Source organism: Drosophila virilis, chromosome 3, assembly GCF_030788295.1.
Source record: "Drosophila virilis strain 15010-1051.87 chromosome 3, Dvir_AGI_RSII-ME, whole genome shotgun sequence".
NCBI lineage: Eukaryota > Metazoa > Arthropoda > Insecta > Diptera > Drosophilidae > Drosophila > Drosophila virilis.
Window position 1 is genome coordinate 9,019,721 of NC_091545.1, and position 12,558 is coordinate 9,032,278.

Below are 12,558 nucleotides of genomic sequence, written 5' to 3' on the forward strand. Positions count from 1 at the left end.
TTTGGTGGGCGGCACTGGAAAGCCAGCCAGCCGTTGAGCCCAATAGAGCGCAAGTCGACTTCCAGTTACGTGTGCTCTCAGCGGCCATCTCGCTTGTACGTGCTGCCCTCAAACAGTCGCACGCATGCCGTCTCGCTTGCGCGCATAGCGTATTGGAAGACACGGGTTGAAAACTGGTTTCGCCGCGCGAGCCCAATACAGCTGTGCGTGTATGCCTGAGTGTGCCTGAGTGTGCCCGTGTGTGTGTGTGTGTGTGTGTGTGCGTGTGTGTGTGCGTGTCGCTGTCGTCGTTGTCGGCCGCCGTCGAGAGCGCCGTCTACGTAGCGCCGCTGGCCGCTGCATGACGTTAGTTCACTTCGATAGCTCTACGAGTTTGCACGTGAATTTGTCCCATAGACTCGACTCTCCTCAGCAGTGTGTGTCTGGGCGCCCGTCTCTCTGTGTGTATTTCATATTATTGTTATTATTGTTGTTATGTGCGCTGTGTGGCTGATCCGAATTCAACAAAAATCTCAATCACAATTCTGAATGCCGAATATCGTCTCGCATCTGAATCTGTATCAAGCTCTTCTCGATCCAGCTGAAGATGATGTGTTTGTGACTTGACAACGACAACAACAATCATACAAAAAAAAAATAAACAACAACAAAAAAAGCAACAGAAACAACAACAGCAGCAGCAACAAATATAACGTAAATTCAACAACGAAATACGCAAAATATTGTCCAAGTGCCAAGTGTTTAAAAAAAAAAAAAGCAACAAAGTGCAACAATTACAAGAAGAAGAAGAAAACAAAAAAATAAATCACACAATTAAATAAAATATATACGAAAGCCAAATCGAAAGTAAATTTTTTGATAAACTGCGCAATTTTTACGAAATATCCACACAACAATTTTGCGGTGCAACATTTTTGTCGTCGTCGGGCCGTCGGTGACGAAACTTGTTGACTGTGGGTGTGTTGCGTGTGTGAGCGTGTGCGCGGTTGTGTGTTGAGTGTGTGCTGCGTGTGTGTGCGAGTCGCGCGATCGGCCGCCACGCCCACATATTTACGTCGCCACGTTGCCAGTAAAAGACTTCAAGACGGTTGCCTCACGGTTCGAGTGGAATGAGCATAGGGACTCAGGGCTTCCTTTCGATCGATCGGTCTACAAAGTCGTTAAACTGAGCCCCAACTTGGAGCCCTACCCCGCCAGCGTGGAGGGCCTGAACAGCCCCAGAGCGGTGGGGATGGCCGCTACCTCCTATATGACGCCGCCCAGCGGCGATCTCGACATGGCGCTGGGTGGCGGCGGCGGCGGCGGTGGCTATCACACATCCTCGCCCCGATCCGCCGCCGATGCCGGTGAGATGAAGTACATGCAGCATCATCATCATCATCATGCGGCCGTTGCCGCGGCCGCCGCTTCGGCATCACACCACCAGCAGCAGCTGCCGTCGTCGCCATCGCCCAACGGACAGGTGCAGGGCGGCGGGCAGGGCAACAGTTTGGGCGGCCTGACGCCCGGCTCGGGCCTGGGTAGCTGGAGCGCCTTGCATCCGGATCCGTGGTCACTGCCCACACATCATACGACGCATCATCATCCCGCCGCCGCCGCTGCCGCAGCCGTTGACTCCGTCAAGCAGGAGATGTCACATCTGACACAGCAGACGCGCATCCAACAGGGCATGGCATCGCCGCACGCAGCCGCCGCATGGCATGCCCCGCATGCGGGTCACTATGCACCCACCGGCGGATCGCCGCTGCAGTATCATCATGCGGCCATGAACGGCATGTTGCATCATCATCCGGCCCATCATGCGGCGCAGGTGGCGCCACTGCATCATGCGCTACGCGGCGAGTCGCCACAGTTGCACATACACGCCCATCACATGGGCGGCGGCGGCGGCGATCGCGACGCGATCAGCGGCGGTGAGGAGGACACGCCCACATCCGACGACCTGGAGGCATTCGCCAAGCAGTTCAAGCAGCGACGCATTAAGCTCGGCTTCACCCAGGCGGATGTTGGCCTGGCCCTGGGCACCCTGTACGGCAACGTCTTCTCGCAGACGACCATCTGCCGGTTTGAGGCTCTACAGTTAAGTTTCAAGAACATGTGCAAGCTGAAGCCGCTGCTCCAGAAATGGCTCGAGGAGGCGGACTCCACCACCGGCTCGCCGACGAGCATTGACAAGATCGCCGCACAGGGACGCAAGCGCAAGAAACGCACCAGCATCGAGGTAAGCGTTAAGGGCGCACTGGAGCAGCATTTCCACAAGCAGCCAAAACCCTCGGCGCAGGAGATCACATCGCTGGCGGACTCGCTGCAGCTGGAGAAGGAGGTGGTGCGCGTGTGGTTCTGCAATCGCCGACAGAAGGAGAAGCGCATGACGCCGCCGAACACGCTCGGTGGCGATATGATGGACGGCATGCCACCGGGCCATATGCATCACGGTGGCTATCACTCCCACCACGATATGCACGGCAGTCCCATGGGCAATCATTCGCATAGCCACAGCCCGCCCATGCTGAGCCCCCAGAACATGCAGTCGGCGCACCAATTGGCGGCTCACTAGCAATCAGAAATCCAGGAGTCGAACTCAGCTGCAGCTGCGTCCACTCCTGCCAACAGTCTGCACCAGCAACAACAGCAACAGCAGCAACACCAACAGCAACAACAACAGCAACACCAACAACAACAGCAACAGCAGCAGCAGCAGCAGCAGCAACAACAGCAGCAGCAGCAGCAGCAGCTCACGCCCAATACGCCCTCTTCTAGTGCGGGCTCCTCGGTGACGATGACCAGTCAGGGTCAGGTGATGTCGCCGCAGAGCCCCTTGGGCAGCTCCTCAGCTGGTGGTCAGACGAATAACAATAACAACAACAATAATAGCAGCACCAACAATAATAATAACAACAACAACGAGGAGCAAGTGAAGCAACAACAACAGCAACAACAACAGCAGGCATCCAGCATAGCAGCCGCTGCAGCAGCTGCCATGTACATGGATCCTATGCGCTACCAACACGCGCACCATGCCCATCATCCGCACCAGCATCCGCATCTGAATCCCGCGCATCATCCGCACCTATTCCATACCAGCGATCAGCTGCAACATCCGCACGCCCAGCATCTGCAATCGCAGCAGACGGGCGGCAGCAGCAGCTCCCAGCTTTCGCCCGGGGCGGGCAGCAATAGCGGGCTGCCACTGCAGCCGCCTAGCGCCGCCTCGCCGGGCTCGGCATCCAGTGTGCTGGGCGGACATCTCAATCTGAATGCCCACTCGGCGGCGGCACTGCACCAGCATCATCATTACCAGCACCATCATCATCAGCAGCACCATCATCATCAGCAGCAGCAGCAGCAGCTGCACGCCCGTCGCCTCTTCGAGCTGAGTCTGCAGTTTGGTGCTGCCGCCGCGCCGGGTGCAGTGCGTCATTTCAATAGCTTTGGCGGCGGCGGTGCGGGCGGTGAATAGCATTCGTCGGCCGCCTGGTTTGGTTACGAGTCCTCCTAGGACACAATGCCAGACGGGTGGCCGGAATGCAAGCGCGAGCAGCCCTAAAAGCGACAACATCTTCGTCCTCGTCGTCGTCGTCGTCGTCGTCCAAGGGCTGCTCCACACACGCCACACTTTTACCAGTGCATTAATCTGTGTTACAACTTGAACTAAGTAGTAGTTAGGGCAGTGGATCGATCGGTTAGTTGAATACTCTTCTATATATATATATATATCCATATATATATATATATATATATATATATATATATACAGCCTGGCACCGCCGCCTGCCGCCTCTGCCTGTCGTTTCTTTTTTATATACATACATTTATTTTTGTTTCCAAACTTTCAAAGTTTCAAAAACTTTCTAAAACTCGATGTAAAAATTTAAACAAAACAAAAAAAAAACACGCAATTCAAATCAAACGTGAAACCAAGTGATGTTGTTTTTAAATCTAAATTAAATAAAACAAAAAAGAAAACGAATTAAAATCGAATCGAATCGAATCGAATCGGATCGAATCGAATATCGATAACTAGCTAAAGTGCGACAAGTGTTGGGAAATGCGCGAAAATACTTAAAAAAAGCAACTTTTGGCCTTCAGCTGCATTCCATCAACCAAGGTAAATCTTACAACCATATGACCACCAACCACGCCCCCGCCCCCCTGCCCCTAGCTAACATTTCGCAACACTTTGTCGCCCGTCTTGGTTAAGAGATTTAGCAAAAAATAAAAAATAAAACAAAAGCATAATAACAAAACTTAATTTTTAAGGCAATGTAATGAATATAATTAATAAATATTGTAGCGCTCAAGTGGTTCAAGTCGCCACCGCAGACTCTGATGACTCGGTTCTAGCTAGGGTTATAGGTTATATATATACACACACACATAGATATATAGCCAGTAGATTGTACTCTATATAAATATATGACAAAAGTTAAAAAACATAAAAACAAAACTTAGAATTTAGTCAAGAATACAAAAAAGTAAATGAGATGAAAAGCAAACATTCTGTAAATAAAACTACAGTTAAGTCATATTTTTAGCTTTAAATGCAATTGTAGATTTTTTAATAAACAAAAAACATAAACAAAAATACAATTAAAAGAAATAATATGGAAGTGACAAACAAAAAAAAATAAAACAAAACCTAAATGAAGCGAAGAGCATGAAATAAACATAAATTGTAATTTCTAGGCGCTAATTTTATGAATAGGCACATGAAGTTTAGTTACTTAGTACTGTACTTTCTATATAAGCAAATCGAAAATACACACACCTACACACAACCACACACACACACACCCTCACACATACACACACACATAGCTAAATCTTAAAATTTAAACGAAAATTAATCAAATACACACAAAACAAAAGCTAAATTGTAAAATATATAATTGATGTAAATTTGAAAAAAAGTCCAAAAAAAAAAAACAACAAAAAAAACTTAATAAAAAACTGAAATTATTTCAAACAAAAAATAATAGATGTGTAACAAAAAAAAACAAAAAAAGGAAGAAAACAAAACGTGCTTCGTGTTTTTTGATATACGTACAACTTTTTATAGAAGTGACCGTTTTTTAATTTTTTATTGTATAAAAACAAAAAGAAAATGAAAAAAAAAAAACAAAAATATAAATACGCAAACTTTTAACTATTACTTAAAATTGCTTTTAGTTTTCTTTGGGTGTAATTAAAATACAAAAAAAAAAAAAACAAATTTGTTTAGTTATTTTGTTTGGTATGTCGAAAACTATGCATAAAGAGCGAAGGAGATGAGAGTACTTGTCCGCAGATGATAATGATTATGATAAAGATAAAGATAATGCTAATGATGAAGAAGAAGACAATGAAGTTGAACAAAAAATATTAATGTTTAAGCCATGCCCTCAATTGTATAATAAATTATGCTACAACAAATGGAAGCACCAAGTCAACAAAGCGGTGCATTCCACCCACAAATACACACACACAACCACACACTCACACACACACACACACACACACACACAAACACACACTTAAACACAGAGAAATTTAAAACCAAGAAAACAAAGCAAAAAAACAAAAAACAAAAGAAAAAAACTTAAAAAAACAAATAAAAGAGAATATTATTCGAAAAAAAAAAAACAAAACAAGAATTTTATTTGCCAAAATGTCCTTTTATTATTATTTAATTAGCGTTAACGGCGGCTCATTACGGTCGTTAGCCATTTACAGTTTACGAGTCGTTGTGCCTGACAGTTTTACAGCCACATTACGGAGGGCTCCCTCGCCGCTCCCCTTATGTTTTGAGCGCCAGCCGATGCCAAGCCGATTCCCAATTGGATTCCGATTTCGATTTCGATTCTGATTCCGATTTCCATTGCGATAATTATGGGTATTATTATTATTATTTTTTTTGTTTATTTAAAGTGTTCGAAAAGCAATTAACAATTAAGTGGGCACATTATAATGCGATTGCCTACGTCACAATTAACTAATAACAACGCCCTCCAACCCCCGCTCCACTGCTGCAGCGGATAGGGTTAATGTTGGCTGTCATTAACAAGCGTTTTATTTGATTCGCTTTTTATAGGGCTTTAAATAAAGCTGCGAATTTGCCCGGTTCATAGCTCATTGCAGTCAACTCCTGGCCTATAGTAGCCCAAAAAAACACCGATTAAATATTGATTTATTACAACCATATAAACTAGATATATAACTGACTGATTGCAGATCAAACCTAGCGCAATTTGCCAAGCATTGGCAAGTTCAGCTCAAAGTTCAGGGATTAAATCTTCGTGAAGCCAGAAACAAGTTTAAATTAGAAATTATTACAATTATTAAAAGATTTGCCAAATTTATTAATTTAAGCCGCGCGACGTCATTTTATTTCTTATTTGAACAAATATAAACTCAGGTCTTGCCGTTCTGACTTACTTAGCAACAAATTACTTCGTTACTTTGTTAAATTTATAATTTATTAACTTCCGATTATAGTATTTTTATTTTGTTATTTTTATAGTATTCGTCTGCTCATTGCCCTTTGCGCGAATGTGGTGCACGTTATTTGCATTAAGCCCATAATTTAAATGCATTTATTATTTTGCATATTTCTCTGGAAGCTGATTACAAATTTCATGCACAAAATATTTCGGTTGGTAATTTTGCATAAAAATTGCATCAGCCTCTAACGTTTTTAAGTCGAAAATATAATAATAATAAAAATAATAAATAAAAAACAAAAATTAAATGCAGAATAAAACAAACAAATTGCAAATGCGCATAATTGAAAGCCAGTTTGAGGCCTCCAAAACAAAATTGTACAGATATATATATATATATATATATATATATATATATATATATATATATATATATATATATATATATATATATATATATATATTACATATATATAATACAGAAGCGTAATTGCAATATTTTGTATTTATGCGTCGGCTTTCATGTTTTATCAAAACAAAATAACACTCGAAAATTATTATTATTATTGCCAAAGTGTGTGCATATTTCTTTTTAATTTGAACCTGTTGTTGGTTCTGTTTTAAGTCAACTCTCTAATTTGTGTTTTATTCTCTAAAACGCCCACGCGCTGCGCCTCGTGCTCTTGAACAATATATTTATAGGCAGTTCTCTTAATTACTATCTAAAATAAAAGGAAAGCGAAGGGAATTAAATGTGATAAAAAAAAACATGGCTGCCTACAGTGCCTAAGCATATATCTATTGCCACCTGCCATTTTGGGGTTGTTGTGCGAGCACACACACACACACACACTCGCACACATAGCACGTTGCAAACACACCCACATAGATAAAACCTGCCCCTAGGCTAAATAACTTTTTCAACTAACTAACCAGAAGTCAAGTTTGACCGTAGCAGAACGAAGTTTGCATGCTCTACTTGAATTTACTAGAACGAGGGTCAGTTTAAGATTAAGTTATGGAAATGTAATATATTTGGAATTAAAATAACAGGGAAATATATTTATTTAAATGGAATGGCCAGCATATGTCTTTAGATGTGCATCCTTCAATATAGTTCTATATATTCTAGCTCTCGTTCAAGTATCCTTCAATATAAGCCCATATTTTGCTTCCAGTTCAAGTATCCTTCACTGTATTAAAGTTCTAGCTAAAGTTTCCTTTAACTTAGATCTAAGTTCAGATTTTAGTTCAATTATTCATCAATATGGGCCAATATTCAGCTTCTGGCCTCACACATATATGATATATCAATTCCAAATACCTTCGCACTTTCATTTAACCAATAAATCAGGCATTAGAACAGGGCACAAACAATTAACTATGCCGCAACCTAAACACATTAAAAGGTAGCCCACATTTGTATACATATAGGGTATTTTCGAGTACTCTTTGCCGCGTGTCAAGCCCTGTGACATAGTTATAATGCCCGCAGCACAAGGGGGCCATAAATGCTTATTCACATTATGGGCATATATGATAAAAATGTAGATGGCAAATTGTAGTTTTCATTGGTTTTAATGTGGCCGTGCGTGTTAAGTGCGACCGACATCGAAGCTGAAGTCGAAGCCGCAGCCGCAGCCAGAACCACCCCCTCCCGCTGCTGCTGGCAAACAGGGGCAGCACCTCAACAACCACCTCACCTCAGGTCCGGCTCACAAAACATAGTTCGTCGCAGTTCCCTTTCCGCAAAGCGATGCCGACATTTTCATTATTATTTCGAGTTGGCTTTTTTATTATTTCGCGTGGCAAAGCTTTTGTGCTCGCTTTGTTGTTGTTGTTGTTGTTGTTGTTGTTGTTGTTGTTGTTGTAGCTGCTGCTCAGTTTCTCTCTGTGTATGTATTTTTGGGCTGCGTGCATACAACCGTGTCAATAATTACCCGTGGGACTGACACGACCAACGAGAATCATTCAAATGTTGCAAAAGCGGCAGCCACAGAGCCCCCACAAACAATGGCTAAAAACAAAAGCAGAGACAGGCAATGCCGACGCCAACGTCGACGTCGACGCTAACAGCGACCCAGTCGAGAGAGTCGACTCGAGACGAGACGGGGCGAAAGACAAGTGGAGAAGCAGGCACAATGGCAATATGCTTGGACGCCGCTGCTGGCATTGTGGCACTGGCAAAATGGCTGACACTCGTGGCCAAAAGGCGACCCAGCCGGGCTGACAAGCTGGCCAACTGACGAGCTGGCCAACTGACGAGTCGACCAAATGACTTCGACTCCGGCTGGGCGAGTTTTCACTGGGGTGGCATTGTGCTCATTATCTATGCTTCCTTTGGGAATTTTCATTTTCTTTTAAAGTTTTTCGCCGCTGCGCATTCGTGTGCGACAGTTCCGAATAGGAAAGAAAAACATTTCAGCGATAGCCAACACTGTAAAAGTAACCTAACTTTCCTATATACATATATATATATTCTCAACTTTTACTTATAGCTTGTAGATGTGTGTCTTATTTCACTTATGTAAGCAGCAGAGACACATCTCCGAGTCGAGAACTACACTAATTACAAAAATTGATGAGCTTTTAAAGCGAATGCGTCGATTGCTGTGACGAAAATAGTTTTAACTACCCACAATAACACCCACAAGCATATTAAGCTCTGACTTTTCCAAATGCAGGCGAAACAAACGAGACTATCATACAGCTAGCTAGAGAGAAAGAGATAGGGTGAGGGAAATGTAGAGAGAGAAAGAGAGAGAGAGACGCCTACCCCAAGCGACAAACGAGACGAACGACAGGCGACACCTTCGACAAGGCACTTGCAAAGCTGATCAGCAGACACCTAGACAAATAATGCGGGCATGCTATATATGGTAGATTGCTGTGATATAGGCATGCCATAAGACCTGGGAGCTGCTAGAGAAGTTGCTGTTCAGTGGAAGCTATCAAGAACTCGGATGCGACAGAAGTGCTTGGGTAGAGTCTGCAGAAAAATTTGTTGGGAATTGAATGCAATCCCTGATAGCAATGGGACTTACGATATTATCAATAGAGTGGGATAATGTTACTATAAAAACGATATTTAAAAATAAAAGCATTTATCTTATGAGAAAATTTATTAGTTGTACTTTAAGTTAACTAAGCCATGTTTTATGTATAGAACAATTTAGTTAGAGATATATAAGGAATACTTTAAGCTTTTACTGTTTTTTATATAAGGCTTGCACTCTAGTGAAAACATTTAAAAACTATATATATTACAAGAATTTGCAAGACTTTTCATTTTACTAACTTTGTGCCATTGTATGTTTATTTACATAAAATAATTATAGCTTACTAATAGTCAAAACAGACAGAGAGAAGATAGGCAAAATTTCAAGAAAGCTATTTGAATAGCAGACAAAGTAAACTGCATTTTGAGTTCCTAAAAACAAATTAAAAATTTGCTTTATAATCCCTACCAAAACTTTTATTAAAACTAAGCAAATATATATCTTTACCTTGAATAGAAAAAGTCATCGCATTAAAGGGAAATTTATATGGATGGAAAAACAATGTTTTGAAAAATATTCCTTTGCTTGCCAGACATTTATATAATTTTATAAGACCTTTCTTCTTAGTCCCGTCCGATCTTTTACACAGCTTTCCTGGATTTCAAGCTCTGTTTTAATCGTAGGCCTGACAGCTTGAGCTGCTTAAGTCATTTGTTTGCTTGCTGTCTGCCAAAGAAACTGATTTAGCCGCCCTCGCAGTCAATTAACAGCACACTCGCACACACACATATGCTCGCACACACACCCAGAGACACACACAGTCAAGTGTTTTGGCTCTGAGCAAACACGCAAACATCTCTCTTCTCTAATAAACAAACTCAATTGAGGTATGAACCATGACATTGTCTCGTGTGCAGTTTCGAGTCAACTGTTGAAAATGCGCGGGTTATTAATGGCTTTATAAGCTGCTGCCGCCACACACACACTACACACTACACACTACACACTACACACACACACACACACACTACACACGCGCACACACACTCGCCAATATAATGTAGACTTTGGCAGGCAAATTGGACGGGCCACTTGGACAGGCCAGCAGCTGCAGCCAGCCAAAGAGCCAAGTGCCAGCGATTGCTGCTCGCCGATCGGTGATCGGTGTGAGGTGATCAGTGATCAGCGGCGGTGATCAGCAGCGGCGCAGTGTCAAAGCCAACCACTTTGCGCGTTTTCATAACAATTTTTTTTTGCGCTGTTGTTTGCGCACATTTTTAACGTATAAATAAAAGCGTGACATGAGCGAGGGAGGGGTAGCGGGGTGTGCGGAGCACGGCTAGTGGCCATGTCTGTTGGTGTGTGGGCCAACCTGGCCCAGGTCGCACAGCCAAGAAATATTTCTCACACACAAAACGCAAACGCAGACCCAGACGCAGACGCGACGGGCGGCGCTTGACATTTTGGCAAGCAAATGGAAATGGCAACAAGGTCGCCCAGAGCTCAGATGGCTATCGAAACGCAAATACTCGCTGGCAGCGGGCACCCGGGCAGCAGCCGGGCAGCAGATGGAGCGGAGCAAGTGCAGCATAGAATTTCAAATTTAAATTTTTATTGCACAGTTCGTGAACGGACGCCGGCGGCGTTCTCGGTCAAGTGCAAGCATCAGCTGCTGCCGCTGCTGTTGCTGCCGCTGCTGCCATAAATCTCTTAATGAAAACCGGCAATAAACTTGGCCAGCTTGCAAAACGCCGGCGGCAAACCGACAAAAAATCCCGCGCCAAGCGCGAAAAAATGCGCAAAAGAATTAATAAACAAAGTAGCTGGGCATGTTGGCATGCCCACTCTTTCTCTCCTGGGATGCAGGCGGCACTTGGTCCAGACCCCTCCTCACCCTCACCCACTCCGCTCACTCCGCGCTCCACAAGCTGCAAACGGACAAGTTATTTGCTGCGCATGCGCGCACGTGCTCGCTGCTTAATGTGCGCGCAGCGCAGCCGGCGTCGACGTCGACGTGGCCGCACGTTTCAGCGCTCGAGCTGCGCATGCGCATCATCAAAAGACGTTGTCGTCGCCGTCGTCGTCGTCGTCGTAGTCGTTGTTGTCGCTGTCAGCGCTTGGGGCAGCGCCGCCTGACGTCTAGTCGCATTTGCATTTCTAATTTTTGCATATTCGCATTGCCATGCAACTCGGGGGCGTCAGCAGCCGTGTGGCAACAGCAAATATTGGAGTCAATCGCGGAGGTGTTTATGTATCTTAGATGTTTAGGATGACCAACCAATCACTTCTCACAAACAGCTGCCTGCACTTGTGTGTTAAGGAATCACAAATGGAACAGGTAATGCTTAGCCGAATCTAATATTTATTCTATCCATTATATTATTGAAAATCAAAATTGTATTATTTAGTCCGAATCCCTGCAATCTTATTCAAAAATATATATGTAAACATCTACTTACCCTGTAAAGCTAGTTTTAAAGTACACATCACTGAAAGAATAAGAAAAAAATTAGAATTACTTTGTGAGAGCAAGAGCTGACGAGAGAAAGAATTAAAAAACTAAGAGAGGAAGATGGCAAGATTAATTCAATTAAATTACTTATAAAATAAAAAAAATCTTTTAATCAAGGCATTGCTACCTCCAGGACTTACTTGAACACAAGAGAATCGCGTAGTGGGGCTGCATTAAACAAGTTAGTTTTACTCTTATAATGTGGTAAGTTAATTAATAAATACATACATCATTTATACATACATACATACATACAAATATACATACATACATTCATACATGCATACATACATACATACACACAAACATACATACATACATACATACATACATACATACATACATACATACATACATACATATATACATACATACATACATATATACATACATTCATACATACATACTTACATATGTACATACATACCTTAACATACATATACACACCTTAAAAAACAAGGATTATAACTTTTCCAGCACGGCTTGTCAATGCAGAACTTTGACTCGCAGCATGAAAACATGCTGGCCTTACTTGAATTCATGAGAATCGAATAGGAGGGCACTAAATATAATTACGTTATTTTGACTTCTAACGCAGCGGAATGAAGATTTTGTTTTGGGTTAAACA

The 12,558-nt window shown here is 43.0% G+C and overlaps 1 protein-coding gene across 1 annotated transcript; it reads left to right on the forward strand.

Annotated features, from left to right (window-relative positions):
- Positions 1-342: 342 nt before the first annotated feature.
- vvl (ventral veins lacking) lies at positions 343-5,266 on the forward strand. The gene is given in 1 exon segment (XM_002046808.4): positions 343-5,266. A coding segment is annotated over 1 exon segment (2,268 nt). The 5' UTR covers positions 343-1,231; the 3' UTR covers positions 3,500-5,266.
- The last annotated feature ends 7,292 nt before the right edge of the window (positions 5,267-12,558 follow it).